The sequence below is a fragment of the Castor canadensis genome, chromosome 17 (genome assembly GCF_047511655.1).
Source record: "Castor canadensis chromosome 17, mCasCan1.hap1v2, whole genome shotgun sequence".
NCBI lineage: Eukaryota > Metazoa > Chordata > Mammalia > Rodentia > Castoridae > Castor > Castor canadensis.
This window is the reverse complement of record NC_133402.1, coordinates 53,112,297-53,128,966: the sequence shown is the minus strand read 5'-3', so window position 1 is coordinate 53,128,966 and position 16,670 is coordinate 53,112,297. Positions and strand designations below refer to the sequence as shown.

Sequence of the window (16,670 nt, the reverse complement as noted above, 5' to 3'; positions counted from 1 at the left end):
CTTATAATATAAAAATTACAACCTCCTTTCAGGGAGGACTGTTTTGAGGACTAACCAATATAAGATTGTCAAAGCGCTACTTAGCATAATAAGTCACCCCACAGAAGACACTATCAGAAGGTCATTTATCTTCCCTTAAATTCCTTAGGAAGATGTCTTTTGTTCCTCTCAGTCTTCTAAAATTTAAACTCCGAACATCCCTTCCTTTCTTACCACTGAAAAGGTGAGTCAATCCATGCCCTTCTATCCCAACCTGTACACAAAGCAGGACCATTTTGGAGGCGGAACTCTAGTTCCGGATCTGACGCTAGTACCCGGAACTCTTTTGCGACACGGGCCGGAAGTGGCTCGGCGACTCTCTTTCCGTCCTGGAGGGCATTGGCGGATAGCTGCTGCAACTGCTGTCTCAAGGCTCCTGCGAACGCGTGCTGCCAAAGTGGGGACGTGCTGAAAGCACCGCGGCGGGGCGCCCCGAGGTGTTGTGAGCCGAGCCTCCCCGGCCACTCCATGCCAGGCTGGACGCAGCTGGCGCGGGCCGGGGCCCAGGTGCTGGGCTGCGGCGTCGGCGGCCTTGGTGCTGCCCCGGGCTTGGGGAATCGGTGGGTACCGGCCAGAAATGGGGTGTAGGGGAGTGCAGCCTACATAGCCGTGGCCCCGAGCGTGGCTTGGCGCGGGGGGTGCTGCTGGAGAAAGAAGGGACTCCGAGCAGCGAAATAAGGAACATTAAGAAGGCGTCCTGTAGGGGATTGAAGAGGTGATTTTTTTAAATGCTTGAATTGGCGGCTGGCTGCGAACATTATCAACAGCAATAATCAGTAATAAAATCTTACTATTAGTATGTTCCATGTGCTAGATACTCTGTTAAGTGTATTAGGCGCCTTATATCACGTAGCCTCATGTGATCAAGCTACTATCATGTTAGTTTTACAGATAAAACGGAAGCTAGAGAGGGGAGGTCTTTTGCCCCAAACCTCTCAACTAGTAATTGGAAAATCAGTCGGAACTCTAAAGGAGAGTAGACTGCAGAGAACTTTACTTCGATTCTGACCCCCTCCTTGCAAGAATGACATACCTCCCTCCCAACCTCTGCCCACTTAAGTCTTCCTTGTGTGTTTAGTTGGTCAGAGATCATGTCTTCCGTGGGTTTTTTAACTTTGCACACCCAGTTTCTTTACTTCTCCAAGCTTAGGGCATGTTATTACAGGAAGGAGGTGAGTATGAGGAAAAACAAGTGATCTGCCACCTCCACTGAATATAAAACTATTAAGCTACACATTCAGATAGGTTAATGGCCTCGCCTATATTTAGGTAGGACTGTTTTCTCCCCTTTTATCACATGGTAGAAGATGAAGAACTCTTCTTCCATAGTTAAAATGTGAGCGTCATTCATAAGGAATGTCAGGAAAGAAGCTTATAAACAGTTCAAACCTTTTCCTAAGGCTTTGACTACACTGTCTTAACATGTGCCTCCCTCCCTACCTTAAACGGTTTGGCTTATTTTTTATTTTTCAGATCAAACATCTGGCTTTTTGTTAGAAGTCTCCATGGCAAGAGTGGTAGTTGGTGGGATGAGCATCTTTCTGAAGAAAATGCCTCATTTGTTAAGCAGTTGGTCTCTGATGAAGATAAAGCCCAATTAGCAAGTAAATTGTGTCCTCTGAAAGATGAACCCTGGCCTATACATCCTTGGGAACCAGGTGATTCTTTGTGTTTGATGAGTTCTCATCCCTTCATTACTATGTGGCTGGACACATTCAAAATCACAGTGACTGCTTGATAAATATTTCATCCCTTGAATTAATTTTCATCTATTAAGTGTGTCTGTTTCATTGAAATTTGGTTTGCAAGTTATTCCCAGCCTCCTAAGTTACTGTTAGTAAAAGACCTTGAGAAGCTGTTTTGTTGGTGAAAGGAGCATCATTCTGTGTCCATTCTCTTGTTTTCTTCAAATAAAAAGAAGTAAAATGAATCAGGAAAGAAAGGCTGGAAAAGTATGATATAAATTGTAGTTAGTTACACAGCTGTCTTCAGTTGAGATGCTCTAGTATTTTAGGTTTGCCAGAATCAGTTCCTTGTGTCCGGTGGGATACAAATTCCACGTGAGGCTAGACCAGAATAATAAGGCCTTTCCTGCTGTGGTCTTTGGTTGGGGTTTATTGTAACAGTTAAATTATATCCTGGCAAAACTTTGTGGAGCAACTTTGATATTTTATGCAACAAATCTAAATATCACATCCCAGTCCAAGAGACTGACATATTTTAGCAATATGTGGCATCTCTGAAGTTCCAGCTTATGTCTTAAAATTTGAGTAGCAGGTGTTTTCTAATTAATAATTTAATTGATACTAGAAAAGTATTATGATGGATTTATATGCCCTGTGTTAAAACTTTTAAAACTGGAATATATTAGTTTATCCACATTCTTTGTATAGTTCTCTTACATTTGTTCAATTGAAAGGATTATTTAGCACTAATATATTATGCCAGGCATAGTTGTAGGCCCTTACATCTGTAAAAAACAACCTTATTTTACTCTTTGAATATATTTGCATACTTCTTATACGTGTGTTCTTTATATTGAAACCTAATTTTAGGAAAGACTGTTGCGTTGTGTTGACAGATGTTAAAAAAGATTTAGTTAGTATTGACTTGGTTTTGATTTCCAGGTTCCTCTAGAGTTGGCCTTATTGCCCTGAAGCTGGGCATGATGCCATTATGGACCAAGGATGGGAAGAAGCATGTGGTCACATTACTTCAGGTAAGAAACAGAACATGTAGGTGATCTGTATGTGTGCCATGATATATTTGTGCAAACTTTGTGAATCTTACCACAAATTTTGGGGTGTTTTTTTTGTTTGTTCTTTCAGGTTCAAGACTGTCATGTCTTAAAATATACTTCAAAGGAAAAGCATAATGGAAAAATGGCAGCCCTAAGTGTAGGAGGAAAAACTGTTTCACGCTTCCATGTAAGGATATATTTTCATTCCTAAAATTGTATGTTTCATTAGTTTCAGATCTAAATGCCTTTATGTTTTGAGAATATTCCATAGCCACAAAGTTAGAGAAGGGAGTCAGTCTAGTAGAGCCGTTTTTCCCAAGAGTTCAGAGCCCAACTTTGTTGCAGTGTTTTTATCTGAACAAGTAACTTTACGTCTCTAAGATACAGTGTTTGCACATCTATGAAAAGGAGATGAAAATACTACTTACCTAATAGGTTTGTCACAGGATAAATGAATGTTTTTAGATGTGCCTGGAATATAGTAGACACTCAGTAGATTTGGTTATTTGCTTTATTCTTTCTTCCTGTGGAAAATCATCTTAGCACTTAAAACCAATAGCCTGTGAGGATTAATTTGGTATGTTTCAGAAGGAGTTTTCAGTACTTGGGAGAAAGCTGTATATGAACCCATATCAGATTTTTTTCCTACATTGAATACTAATAAAATGCCAAATTTATAGTTTGCTAGAAAAATCTACCCAGTTAATATCCTCTGATTAAAAGCAGAAAACCTTTCTAGAAATATTGATAGTTTTCACTCTGGGTAACACAACATCTTTAGGTTTACTAGAATGTATTGTGTATCTCTAAGCAAACATTTCTTTTGTTATAAATTGTTTATGAAACAAAGATGCACAAAAAATTAGGATGCAACCCCTACTATCAGGCTGTCAGAACTAGCAAATGTTTCTTTGTATGGTTGCTGGTTCCTTATCACAGTTAACTTGTATTGAGTACTTTTTACCTGCCAGTCACGTAAGCATTGAGCCTTTTACATTCTTTACCTTAAGTGACCTTTTAAACTCAAAGGCTAAAACAAGCAAGTAACTCACTCAGGACCACCTGAGAAGAATAGTGACAGACTCAGCAGCCCTAAGTTCATCCTCTGGGAACTCTAAAGCTGGTAAGAGAAATGAACAAATAAATTAGCCATCCCAATACAATAGTGTGAATCCAGCAACCACAGAACTCGAGTCAGCCAATTCTGGGGCAATCCCAGGAGGGTTCACAGAGAGGAAGCCAAAGAGGAACAAGTGTGTTAAAGGCCTGCCAGAGGGAGTAGTCTCTGCAGAAAGAGTGGAAGAGCTTGTGTGCTTGGGAAGAGATAGGTGATGTGACCGCGTGTTGGTGTGGGTGGGGCCCGTGGGCAAGAGTGAGGGAGTACAGCTCTCTAGGTGAGTGTGAAGAAGTTTAGCTGCATCCTGTGGACTTCTAGGAGCTTTCTGGATTATTTAACCAGGACAGTAACCCAATCAAATTGTTATTTTGCTTAACTAAAATATAGAAAATCTGATTTGGGGGAATACTTCCAGGAAGTTTTGGCTTAAGCATTTTGAACCAAGAGAGTTGTATTTGGATTGAAAGGATTAGAGATTTGTAAAGAACTAAGATGGGGAGGAGGGAGGTGCGACACAGGCATAGGGCAGTTTCCAAGTAAGCATTTCGGAGCTGGGTCAGTGCTGACGTCTAAGCTGGGACAGGGACAGGAAAGGGAATCTTTGTAGGAAAGGTTTTCACAGAAATCCATGTGGAGTTGCCCTGTAGATAGTGAGAAATACTATTCCACTAGATAGTGGTTGAAATCATTTTTATTTTATTAAGTTTTATTAAGCCAGCCTATTTCCCAAAGTGTTAGTAAATTAACTATTTTTATGTTCTGGTAGCATAGTCCATTTGTTTTTCAGTAAGGTTTTGTGGTAATACTGGTCCTATTCTTGACAGTTAATTGACTAACAAACTCAGATTCTAAGTGATTCCACAGTAATTAGAAATGCATTGAGATTTTTTATTAGGGTACATTTGTTTTACAGGAGGGATTCATTGTGACAATTCTAAATAGGTTTACATTGTAAGTTGGTTAGATTGCCCCCACCATCTCTCCCCCTTAACCCCCTTCTCGCCTCACTTAAAGTAATTATAAGAGGTCTGATTTGCTCTATTTCGTATATGAAGCACATCAACCATATTCCTTCACCTTCATCTCCTCCATTCACCCTCCTCCCACAAGTTCCTCCTACACACTGTACCTATTTTCCAGTTATTAATTTTGTTATTAATTCCTGAGTCAGTGTTCAAAGGGGTTTCTCAGTGTATCCCCTCTGTATGTATACTTTACTTTGGTCAGTTCGACCCCTTCCCTTACTCTCCCTTACTCCTTCCCTTCCACCTCCCTTTATTTAACAGCTTTCAGTACCTGTTGGTATACTTTCTACCTTCACAGATGTTATGTACTCTGATGCTGATATTGTTGACACTGTATCATTCTCTTTCCTTTCCTTTCTTCCCTGAGTTCCGTAGCATAGTTCCACTCTTACATATTCTGCATAAAAGTTTGTAAATAATCATGTTTATGTTTTGGATCTGTCCTCACACATGAGAGAAAACAAACACACATTAAGATTTTTATGGAATCTTTTAAAAGTATCAAATGTTTGAATTTCATAGTTGCATCAGTGCATACCAGCCTCTCGTTGTATAATTGGCTTGTCAGGTGCCACTGCTTTCTAATTCATAGTGCTGTTTTTGTAACAACTAGTTTAATTTTTTATTGTCATTATCGATTTTGTAAATTCATGACCTTATGAGTATAAGTATAAATATTTATATGTATTCATATGTATAAATATTTATATATACAAATATATATAAATCAAGAATTATGTTGAGATAACTTACTCTGCTTCAACAGATCTGTGAACTTTCTTCCTCAAATATGAGGTAGTGGGAAAACCCTTAGGTGTAGGCTGCTGTTACCTCTTTTCACTCACCTTTTGAACATCCCCATTTTCTTACCCATAAAAACAAGGAATAAGCTTGATGGCCTTTAAATTCTCTTCTGATTCTGAAAGTCTCACATTGGTTCTCTGAATATTTTAGTTCTTAAGAAGAAACTAAAAGTTAAAAAAGTATACTTGGGAGCTCAATTTAATGTACTCTAATTTGCTTAGTGATGCAGATGTATTATAGATAAAACTTTATTAATGCTAACAATGTTAGTATAAATAGCAGTATTTATTAATGATTAGAATATTACAAAAATGATAGTACAGCACTTTTATATTCAAACTGTGATCCAAATATTTTTTTTTTTCTTTTAAGCTAACTCTTATAGATTTATCACAGTGAACACACAGCACATTAGTGCCACTTGGAGATTTGGATACTATATTCTATTGTGGTCGATTTTGACCACTCAGCTTAATAAACTTTAAAAGCTATTCCCATCTTGGTAGACTGTTAGAGAAGGGGGGTGTGAACAGGAGGGCAAAAGAGGGTGATGGGCGGCATGATGGAAATACATTAAAGCCATGTGTGAAATTGTCACAGTGAAACCCATTACTCTGTATAATTAATGTGCTCTAATAAAAAAAGCAAAAAAGAAGTATTCTCTTCTCCATCGTAGGAAGCACTATAAGAATTCTTCATAAGTAAGACATTTTTATTTGAAAAGAGATTTTTCAAGCTGAAAGAACACAAACTCTATCTTGCATATTTTAGCCCTCAGGAAAACTGCAAATAGATTAATTATAGTGGGTTTTTCTTTTTTACAAAAAAAGACCTAAAAATACAAAATATCAAATAGCTGAGCACTCAAAAATAAATTAATTAAATCGGTTTTATTTATACTAAGCCTAGAACTTTTTTTTTTTAATCTGTCCAAGGAATTAGACTAGTATGCTTTTGCTATTTTTGTATCTTATAAATAAAAACTGATGTGGTACATAGTGTTTTTGCATAAGGGAGTTAAGTGGCCTTATGAGTTGATTAAATCAGTTCATCTTAGGAGCAGAGAAGCATTTTCATTGTGGGAAGGATAATTGTAGAGAACTTTGAAGAGTGGGAAAAATGCAACCTCATCGATGGGATTACCCAAGTGTGACAGTGCTGTCAGTCTTTTAAATTGCCTTTTGAAGTCATTTATTTGGAAATTTAAAAAAGGAAAGAAAAAAAGAAACTCTGTTAACATTGCTTCTGGTTTCAGCTTGAGCATTTGTTTTTTCTCATGACTGAGACCTAATTACTTTTATAAAATTAATAATTTTAAGGGAAAAAAATTTTCAGTTTTAGTAAAATTTAAAGGTAAGAAATATATGTTTCCTTAGTTCTTTTTTATGTTTTGGTGTAGAGTTGACTTAAGATGTTCATCTTGTACTATTTTGTGTTCAAAAAAGTAAAAGATTTTTCTCAGACGTTTCCTGATCATACTCAAAAAATATTAATAAAATATGCTTTTTTAACAGGCAAAAATATGTGCATACAAAAATAAGTTTGAAATGTCTTCTGAAATTTAATAAATTTAAATCTAATACATGAGGAGCCCACCTTTTAAATGAAAATTTTGTTTGCTCTTATTGTAGAAGTGAGTTTGGTTGAAAATGAAGAACAGGGATTTTGGTAATTACAGCATGAGAAAAGTGAAGTCGTAGAGAGGAACTGGACCAAATTAGTGTTGTTGCTCTTTGAGGTGGTTGGATAGCTTCTTGAAAATTCTATGAGGTACCAAACAACCTTCATCGGACTCCAGGGCAAGTCTTCTCAGCCCTACTGGAGAGCTTCAGGGAGATTCCTAGTGGGGAGTAGACTGATGCAGAGGTGAATGTTCTGGGCTTCCAGGCTAGTGCCACCCAAATTCAGGTCAACTAAAGACAAATTATGAAGTTCTTTTAAAGGAGTGCTAACAGTTTATGTTTTGTCTGACTTTATTTATGTATTTATTGTGCTGGGAATCAAACCCAGGGTCTCTCTCATACCAGTAAAGCACTCTCCAATGAGTTACACCCCCCCAGCCCAGTTTACATTTTAAATTTGAAAAGTAACTGAATTTGCTGAGGATACAAATATATTCTACAAGTAATTCTGGTTATGTAGATGCTTCATTGCAATTTGGGGTGGAGTGTTTTGTAATCAGTGATATCTTTAGCTGCTTAGGGTTTTTCAATTGTTGTTTTTATTACTTTTTGATTACAAACCACTATTGGTCTGGTTTCATGATAGTTTCTTACAGATTTGTTCATTCTCAGAGTAAATCATGACATGTATTTTAGGCCTGTAATTTACAGTCGTGAATGGTGTAGACGACACAGGTGTGCATATATACATTGGGGGCCTGTGGGTGCTTTGCTTATGGTTAGAGGAAAAGTGGAGGGAGAGGAAACAGCAGGGAGGTAGGTACACCTGTGTTGGTTATATTGTCATGGAAGAGGCACTCTTCACATCAGGAAATGTAAAGTGGTACAACTTTTTGGCAAGTCCTATAGCAATCTCTATCAAAACTGTAAAAGATAAAGTTGGTATACCCAGGCATTGTTGTAAGAAAATAAGATGTCTATGAAGTTTTATTCTCAAGGACCTTAATTGTGGTATTTATAGTAGCAGGACAAAGGGGGAGGTTATGGGGGGGGAGGAGAAAAGAAGACAGCAGCAAGACTAGCAAAAACTGGGAAATAACTAAAACAAGTTTCATTCTTTAGGAAGCTTATATTTTGGTGAGATTGGGAGAGTGTTGTATAGAAGATCAGACCATAAAAACTGTATCATGATATAAGGAGATAAAAGCTTTGAAGAATAGGCTGAGGTATTGGCAAGTGACAAAAGTGGTGCTATTTTAGATAAATTCAAGAAAAGTAAGTTGGTATTCAGATGGGGCCTGAGTAAGGGAGCAAGTTGTCAAAAATCTGGCAGAAAAGCACAGTAGGCAGGGGGAATAGAATGTGCAAAGGACCTGCAGTCAGGTTTTCAGACCAGTAAGGGAGTGCATTTCATGTGAAGTAAGATGTGCTAGGAGGAGAGTAGATGATGTTAGATTGTGTAGAACTTTGTAAGCCATGAATGTAGGACTTGATTCTGCTTGAAGCAGAAGGCATTATAGAGATATGATATAGTTTGACCATGCAGCCTGTGAGTTGTGAGTGGACCACAGAGTCAGGAGTGTGGAAACTTGGATCAGTGAACAGGCTGCTGAAACAATCAAGGAAAAAATTGTTGTGAGAAGTGGTTGGTGTGGGCTGTATTTTTAATAGGATCTTCAGTGATTACTGGTAAATGGAGCATAGGACATGAAAAGTCAAGGGTAGCTACCAGATTTTGGGCCTAAACAACAGAAGTTGCCAGTTACTGAGATTTGCCCAGGGGAAAGCAGGCTTGGGGAAGAAGTAGAGTCAGTTTAGACGTGTCAGGTTTGAGTTGCTGTGTGAGGTTGAGGTGGAGCTGATGAGATGGCCACTGGGCATGTGAATTTGGAATTGAAATTAGAAATGTGAAGTCAGCTGTGAATGTGGGCACTGAGAGCAGTGCCCAGAGCCAAGTGAAAGTCTTTCAAGGGCCCCCTGGGTCCTGCATTGCTGCAAGATCCAGTACTGACGAGAGTATTTGGCTGTGTGGAGTTTGCTGGTCGCCTTGCCAAGGTGCTTTTATTGTGTTAGGGGCTGGAAGCACCTGATTAACATGGGTCCAGAGAAGGAGTGGAGAGAAAGTAGGCCAAGGGGCATTGATTTAAGGGGGAACAGAAAAATTAGCCAGAGAATATGCGGTCCAGGAGAGGTTCTAATCTGAGTTGTTGTGACATGTTCCTATGCTGATGGGAAGGTTCCCATAGAAAGGGAGAGACTGATGTAGTAGAGAGTGGAAACACTTTCAGGAGGGATGCCATCGAAGAGGTGAAACTGAGAGGGAGCCAATGATGTCAGCAGAGCATGGACAGTTCACCCTCTGTCAACATGATTTCCAGCCTGTGTTTGACATAGAGTCAACTGAGGTGCTTCTAAAAAGTGCTGATGCCTGGGTCCCACCCTAGACTGGTGAAGTTACGATCTGCAAGCAGAGGGCCAATGGCACTGGCATTTTCTAAAAGCTCCCCGTGTGTATCTCATGTGAACTAGGAGTGGACAGGCAGAGTTCAAACAGGAGCAGAGCACAACTGTTTCCTTTCCTATAAAACAAAGGCCTTTTGCAGGGTTCTGGTTTTGAAATATTATGTTCATGGTAGGATCCTGAGCTGAGCTGCAACGCTGTTTGTTCAGAGTATGTTGAGTTGTTGATGTAATTCTCGCCTCCCTTAAAGAAAGGGAATTGGTTGCTCTTTGTGTGCTTTATTGTTCTTTGGGGCAGGGAGTTAATAACTTGGTTTGGCTGTCTATGCATTCAACTCCACATTTATTATTTAATGTGTTACTTATATGTACTGCTTTTCCTCTAGAAACCTACATCTATATTGGAATTTTACCGAGAACTTGGACTGCCGCCAAAACAGAAAGTTAAGATCTTTCATGTAACAGATAATGCTATAATTAAGCCAGGTAATCTGAGGTTGGGGAGAGGAGAGAGGTAAAAATATCCAAATATATGATTTGTTTAATGTTAGCCCTTTCTATAAAGCTAAATCCAAAAATACAAAGTCCTAAACACTTTTAAATACAGAACCGTATCTAATTTAATCACTAGGAACAAACAAATCTTTGTCTCTTCTAAGTGGAAAAGACTGTAAGAAACTCTTTGCTTTCCATGAGAAAGGGAGAAACACTTTTGTTTTTAATGTAGAAAGCTTCACATTTTAAAAAGCCACTCCAAATAAATACTCTTAACTTTAAAATTTGAGGTTCATTATTTGCAGACTGGCATTCTGTTAAAGTGAAGCCTAGCTAGACTCTCCCTAGAGAGTGAGAAAATACATCAGGTACAACTTGATGTAAAGATTCTTAACTAAAAATTCCAAAATATTTTACCTCTCCCTAGAATGTCAAAAAGCAAGATTCGGCATGTAATTGCATTGGTTAAGTTACTAAAATACATCATTTTCATGCAATTGCAACATCAGAAAAGCTCCCTGATCTCTTGAACTTGAGTTCTAAACAAGAAGATAGAATAACTTGAAGGTGAAGTAAATGGAATTAAACTATAACAAGGATGAAAATTAGTCGAGATACTGGATCGTTCTATATGAGACTGATTATATGGGCATATATTCTACCTTAAATATAAAACAGTAGTTCTAAATACCATGATCATTACCCAGCATATGAGGGGTTGGGTTCAAATAATTATATTTCCTGCTTTTTTTCAATAGTGATAAAAGATTTGATTCAAGATCAGCATGTTTTTAGTTCTCTTGTGTTTGTTGCCTTGTGTGAAATAGATAATATTTTTAATTGAAAGAGTATACTTTTTTTAACAAAGCAGCCAAGAATCATAGAATGATCAAACTTGTGTGTTTACCAGCACTTGCGTTGTCACGGGAATCATTTTTTGACCAGCATCACCTTGACCCCTACACAGGCACCAGCCCATGAGCCAGTCGTGTCTGGTGGCCCACTCCAGCACCGTGAGCCTTGTACTAGGCCACCTTGCTCTTCTGCCTGTGCATAGTCAACTAAAAGACATGTTTGTTGAATAATTTCATTGTTTGGGCATTTCTAATATTTTTAATTGCCAAAAAGAATCTCCTATTTTCTGAAGTCCAATAGGTAGATGTATTTTTTATCTAATATAGTTGTCTCTATGTTGACAAATTACTGATTTTTTCCGTTTCTTTTCATGAAGGCACTCCTCTGTATGCTGCTCACTTTCGCCCAGGACAATATGTGGATGTCACAGCCAACACGTAGGTCCTCAGCCATTTTCTTCATTTTCTTTCCCTCTCGTATTAGAAAAGAACAGACTTGAAAGAAGTAAACTCTCTCAGGTCAGTGAATAAAGGACAGATACTCTCATAGTCCTAATTGTTAGTCTAACTACTGGTTTTTAAATTGCACTGGACTAGTTGTATATGAAGAGTTTACATCAGCTTTCTGCTTCTAGACTGAGACGTATGCTTCTGGAAATGGGGCTAAGAGGAAGGTGACATTATTTAGATTCTTTGTGAGTTGGACCCAGTTCTGTTTTAAAGACCAAAGACGACATACAGTTTGGTGAAATACACATGAGCAATACTAGTGGAGTATTTTTGAGGTTATTTGGTTTGGGGGTGTTCTTTCTAATTGTAGGAAGTACTTAGATTAGTAACATTTTATACTATGGTGAAAGTGGTGGTTATGTTTAAGCTCTCTCAAAGTAACTATAAACAACTTTTGAACCTATGTTAAAAACCAGTCAGAAACTGGAAGAAGAAATAATAGCACTCCTCCTTAGGTCTCTTCAGTAGCAGCCGTTGAAAATGGAGGCAAAACGTATTTTATACTTAAAAGATTCAATGTAGTAGAGACCAACATTTAATTGTCACTCTAATAGAAATGCTGAGTCATATACTGAGCAGTGGTATTTTCAGCACTATGGCCTTTTCATACTTTGCCATTTGTGCCACAAGCCATAGTACTGGCTAGATGAACCCCTTGTAGCATTTAGATCTTAGGGAAGTAGCCTTTCAAAAATTGGTTTAGGTTACTTCACTGGAACAAAATAACCTTTTGTATATGTTTGTGTAGCAACTTGTTCAGCCTAAGAGTTTGGATTTCATTCGACCTAGAGTAAATGAAACTTCATCCTTGTCCATTCTTGTTCTCACGACCTAGATGATCATTTCGTTTCTCATTGTGCCTCGGTTTTCTCCTTTTTGTCACCTGACAGTATCTGCAGGAGAATTCTGACTAGGATGAAATGGGTCCATAGGCGCTCTGGGATAACCTTATGATCATAGCAGCTGAGCCAGGGCAGGGTTTGTCTTGTCGGTTTTGTTTCTTTCTTCACTTTAAGGTGCCAGGGTTCAAACATCAATTTCTAATCCAGAGTAACCAGGTGAATGCCAGCCTCAGTTTCCTTAATGCTGGCCATTATACTCATTTCTTCATCATTGTCACCTAATTTGAAATTTTCACTGTTGCAGATGCTGCTGCTTTGTTTGACTATTTAGAAATGAAGTGGCATAGGTTGGCAGGAGGGAGGATGATTTTTTTAAGGAGATTATGAAGCTGTCCCTTTTTTTCCTTCTTGCCTTGGATTTGTCATGGACTTGCCCCTAGTTACTAGGGTCCCTAAAATCACTTGTGTCTTGGTAACCATGCTTGTTCTACTTCTCTTTTCAAGAACTCAAAATATTGGAGCTTTCATTGATTTGGTTAGGTAGGAAGGGGGTGTGTGTGTGTATGTGTGTGTGTGTGTGTGTGTGTGTGTGTGTGTGTGTGTGTGTTGTGAATCAGATTTTTTTTTTTACTTTCTAATTTCTGAGTTAATCACATATAATAAAATACCTTGTAGTCATTCTGTTGGTTTATAGACAGTCAATATTGTGTGAATTCCATTATATATTTTACAAGCTGTACAGAATATTCTGAGAAGCAATGCAGTCAGTGGCTTTTGTTAGCAGATGTCTTGTGGTCTGGCTTGTGATGCGCTTGAATTAGAGCTTAGCTTTTCAAATGCCTGTTTTCAATAAATGCTTCCATCTCATATGCTACTGGTGAGTTTCCTTGGTTTCTTTTTAAAAAGTTGTTTTTAAAACTTCAGCCTTCCTGTGAATATAAAGTGAAAAGTTCCTTATATCTTAAGGTCATATTCCTAGAAAACAAGATCATGGAAAGCCATGTGCCAGCCTCAAGACTAAATAGGCCATAAAAGCCGGGGGGAGTAATCTTGGGACGTAAAGTACTGACAGTTAACTCGAGGAGAAGGGAGAGCCCCATTGGAGAAGATCCTCACTACTGTTTCGTACAGACTGCACTATAGTCTTGTTTGACTTTGTGTAACGGGTATGGGGGTTACCCCACACGGGGGTGCGCTGCATCCGGGGGTATACATACTTTCATGTAGAGTTACCTAAGACCAGATTGAACTGGACTATTTTTTTTTTTAATGTAGACTTGTGTTAAGTGTTTCTGGTGACTATAGCTCTTATAGCTGGCCTGCTATTATATCTGTTAAGAAGCTTTTAAGTGCTTGTAAATTTATAGGACTATTGTTCTTTTCCTGTGGGGCTTGAATTGATTTCCTCCGAGCGCAGCACTGGCTCCTTAGCTGCATACTAGTCCTGGTTGCTGCTGCCTCTGCCTTGTCACTAATGTCCCTGGGCCGCAGTGTGTGTGAAGGGCCACATGCACGTCTCTGCATTTGCCTGCTTTTCTTTTATCCTCTATAAACTGAATGGCCCTCCCCTGGTGATTCTCATTTGGGGACATTTCCCTCTGCTTGGAGTTTAAGTCCTTCACGGACAATGAGAATGTTCTTTTTATTAACCATAAATATCTTGTTTTGGGTATAGGTTCTGTGTCCCTCTCAGTCCCTTACACTGTGACTGATTTGGGTTAGAGAGTTTCTACTTTTTCCTCCATTCTGAGCCCCCTGTTTTAAAATGTTGAGACTTCTCAGCTCTATCTTCTTGATTATTAATCTCATTAGAAGTGCAAACAAACTGGAGGAAAAATTTGTGCAGTGCCATTGTGCAGATTGGGGGCTGCTGGGAAAACCTGTGTCTGCAGGCTGCAGCAGTGACTCTCACACCTGAGTGCACTTTACAGTCTCCTGAAGAGCTTGTTAAGCACAGATTGACAGGCCCCATCCACAGAGCTGCCAGCAGTTCTAACAAGTTCCCAGGTGTGTGGAGGATGCTGGCCCAGGAACACACTTTGAGAACCACTGGACTGGAAAACAGTTAAACAGCTCTTCTTTACCATCCTTCACCTAGTACAGAATGCAGAATGCTTTCTTTCCTGAGTTCTGATTAACTTGGAACATTTTTAATCATTTAAAGCAAGCAAGTTAAGTTAATCCAGTGTCAAAGAATATTGCCAAAGTGGGTCTCTTTATTATTCATATTTCAGTTATTACAAAACTGAAAATCAGTCTGCTTAGCAATAGGTTTCATTGTCTCTTTGTGAAACAAAAGTAAAATATAATTGTAAATCTATACTTATATTTTAAATAATTTTTTACCTTGTGCCTTCCATTTTAATTGCTAATTTAAGCATGATTTAGAAATAAGTATCTAAATTAATAACACATGTTGAAAGAAGAAAAACACTGTCTACTTGAAGAAAATACAGTATTAGTAGACTCTGTTCGCCTCGGGAATGAAATTGCAAACCTTTTTAAAAAGAGGACCGGTAGTATTGGCTTCTTGAAGCATTCTTAAAACTTGTAAATGTTCATTTTCTGATACTTACAATAGAAAATCTGTTTGTGTTAAGATACAGTGAATTGACTTGTACTAAATTTGGTTATAATTTTCTATATAAGCAGGTAAATTTACCAGTGTCACTTTGGAGTCTGAGATGAGTATATCTCTCTCTCTCTATATATATTCATTTTAATTTTTGCTTTCATACCCAAAATAGTTTTTTTACCTAAAGGGTCTGAGAACACAGGTTCAATTTAGATTCTCTGGGAAAGAGTTCTACATCTCATACATAAAACCATCTAGCAGAATAACTTTACAGTTCATTACACTATTAACATAATAAAGCCTATTCTTGGAAATACGGTGGTTTAATGTAATTCAGTCTTAGTAAAAATGCTAAAATAGCATATATAATGATGACTCGTGTTCCTGCCCCCAACTCAGTATATTTTGGAGGCTTTTCTGTGCCAGGGATTCTGTTCCATCTAATAGAATGATGGTTTGGGGTCTGATATTTTCCCTTTCTTCTGGTCTCAATTTTGAGAGGGAAACAGCTCTAGATCCTTTATAACTATAAGCAGTGGGTAAGATGAGGCATGACTGTCAGTTCTTCCTTCAACATAGGATGTTTAGTCCACTTTTTCTGTGGAATCCTAGCAGTGCTTATTATAATTTGTAATTGAAAAAAAAAAAAGAAGAAACTGCAGAAAGGTTGAAGCAAAGAACAAACAAAAATAAAACTATTAAAATGCATTTTACTGTGTTTAGGGGAAAATGCTGGTCTCTGTCTCAAAGGACTTGAAGCACAGAGGTGGTGGTGCAGTGTCCATAACAGTGGCACGGAGAACTTCCTGCCCTGTGTCTTACTGAACTTTGAATTCTCAACTGTGGCATGCCTGAAGTAAATTTTTTCCACTTGTCTAAAATTATTTATTTGTTAATTATTTAAAATTTTAAGCTCATATTAAAATCAGAAGACCATTTATTCAGTTACTTAAAAGACTGCTTTTTTCTCTGGAAGAATAGTCTAAAAATCTTGGCTACAAGCCTGGACTAATTGAAACAGCCCACATATTTTCAGGCATAATCTTACTACTTTAAAGTTGTCAGTGCTCTTTAAATACTCATTGCTGTTTGATACCAAAACAGAAAAATAGGGCCAGGCATGGTGGCTTATACTTAAAATCCCAATTACTCAAGAAACAGAAATACAGAGGATCTCTTTTCCAGCCCAGGCAAAAAGTTAGCAAGACCCTATCTCAACTAAAGCCAGGTGTGGTGATGAGCACCTGTGATCCCAGCTATTCAGGAGACGTAGGTAAGAGCTGAGGCTGGCTCAGCCAAAGAGAAGAGACCCTACCCGAAAAATAGCTAAAAAACAAAAGAGGCTAGAGGCTGAAGTAGAGCTCCTGCCTACCAAGTGCAAGGCCTTGAGTTCAAATCCCAATACCGCTAAAAGAAAGGAAAAAGAAAAATATTTCTCTTGATAATGTTCTCATTAGTAGTAAAAGTTAAGAAAGGTAGGTGGGGGACATTAGGTAAGTGATAGAGCACCTTTGCATGTTGATTGTGATTCAGTTAGTTTGGACTTTCATTAAAACATGAAAGTGGACTAAGGAGTATTGTTACCCA

General features: G+C 38.2%; 1 protein-coding gene across 1 annotated transcript in view; it reads left to right on the top strand.

Moving 5' to 3' along the window:
• Positions 1 to 352: 352 nt before the first annotated feature.
• Positions 353 to 16,670, top strand: part of Mrpl3 (mitochondrial ribosomal protein L3) — a 35,001-nt gene continuing 18,683 nt past the window's right edge. The window contains exons 1-6 of the mRNA XM_020185909.2: positions 353 to 599; positions 1,513 to 1,697; positions 2,667 to 2,758; positions 2,868 to 2,966; positions 10,194 to 10,293; positions 11,534 to 11,594. Coding sequence (XP_020041498.1) covers positions 508 to 599; positions 1,513 to 1,697; positions 2,667 to 2,758; positions 2,868 to 2,966; positions 10,194 to 10,293; positions 11,534 to 11,594 — 629 coding nt within the window. The 5' untranslated portion in view covers positions 353 to 507. The remainder of the gene's footprint in view (positions 600 to 1,512; positions 1,698 to 2,666; positions 2,759 to 2,867; positions 2,967 to 10,193; positions 10,294 to 11,533; positions 11,595 to 16,670) is intronic.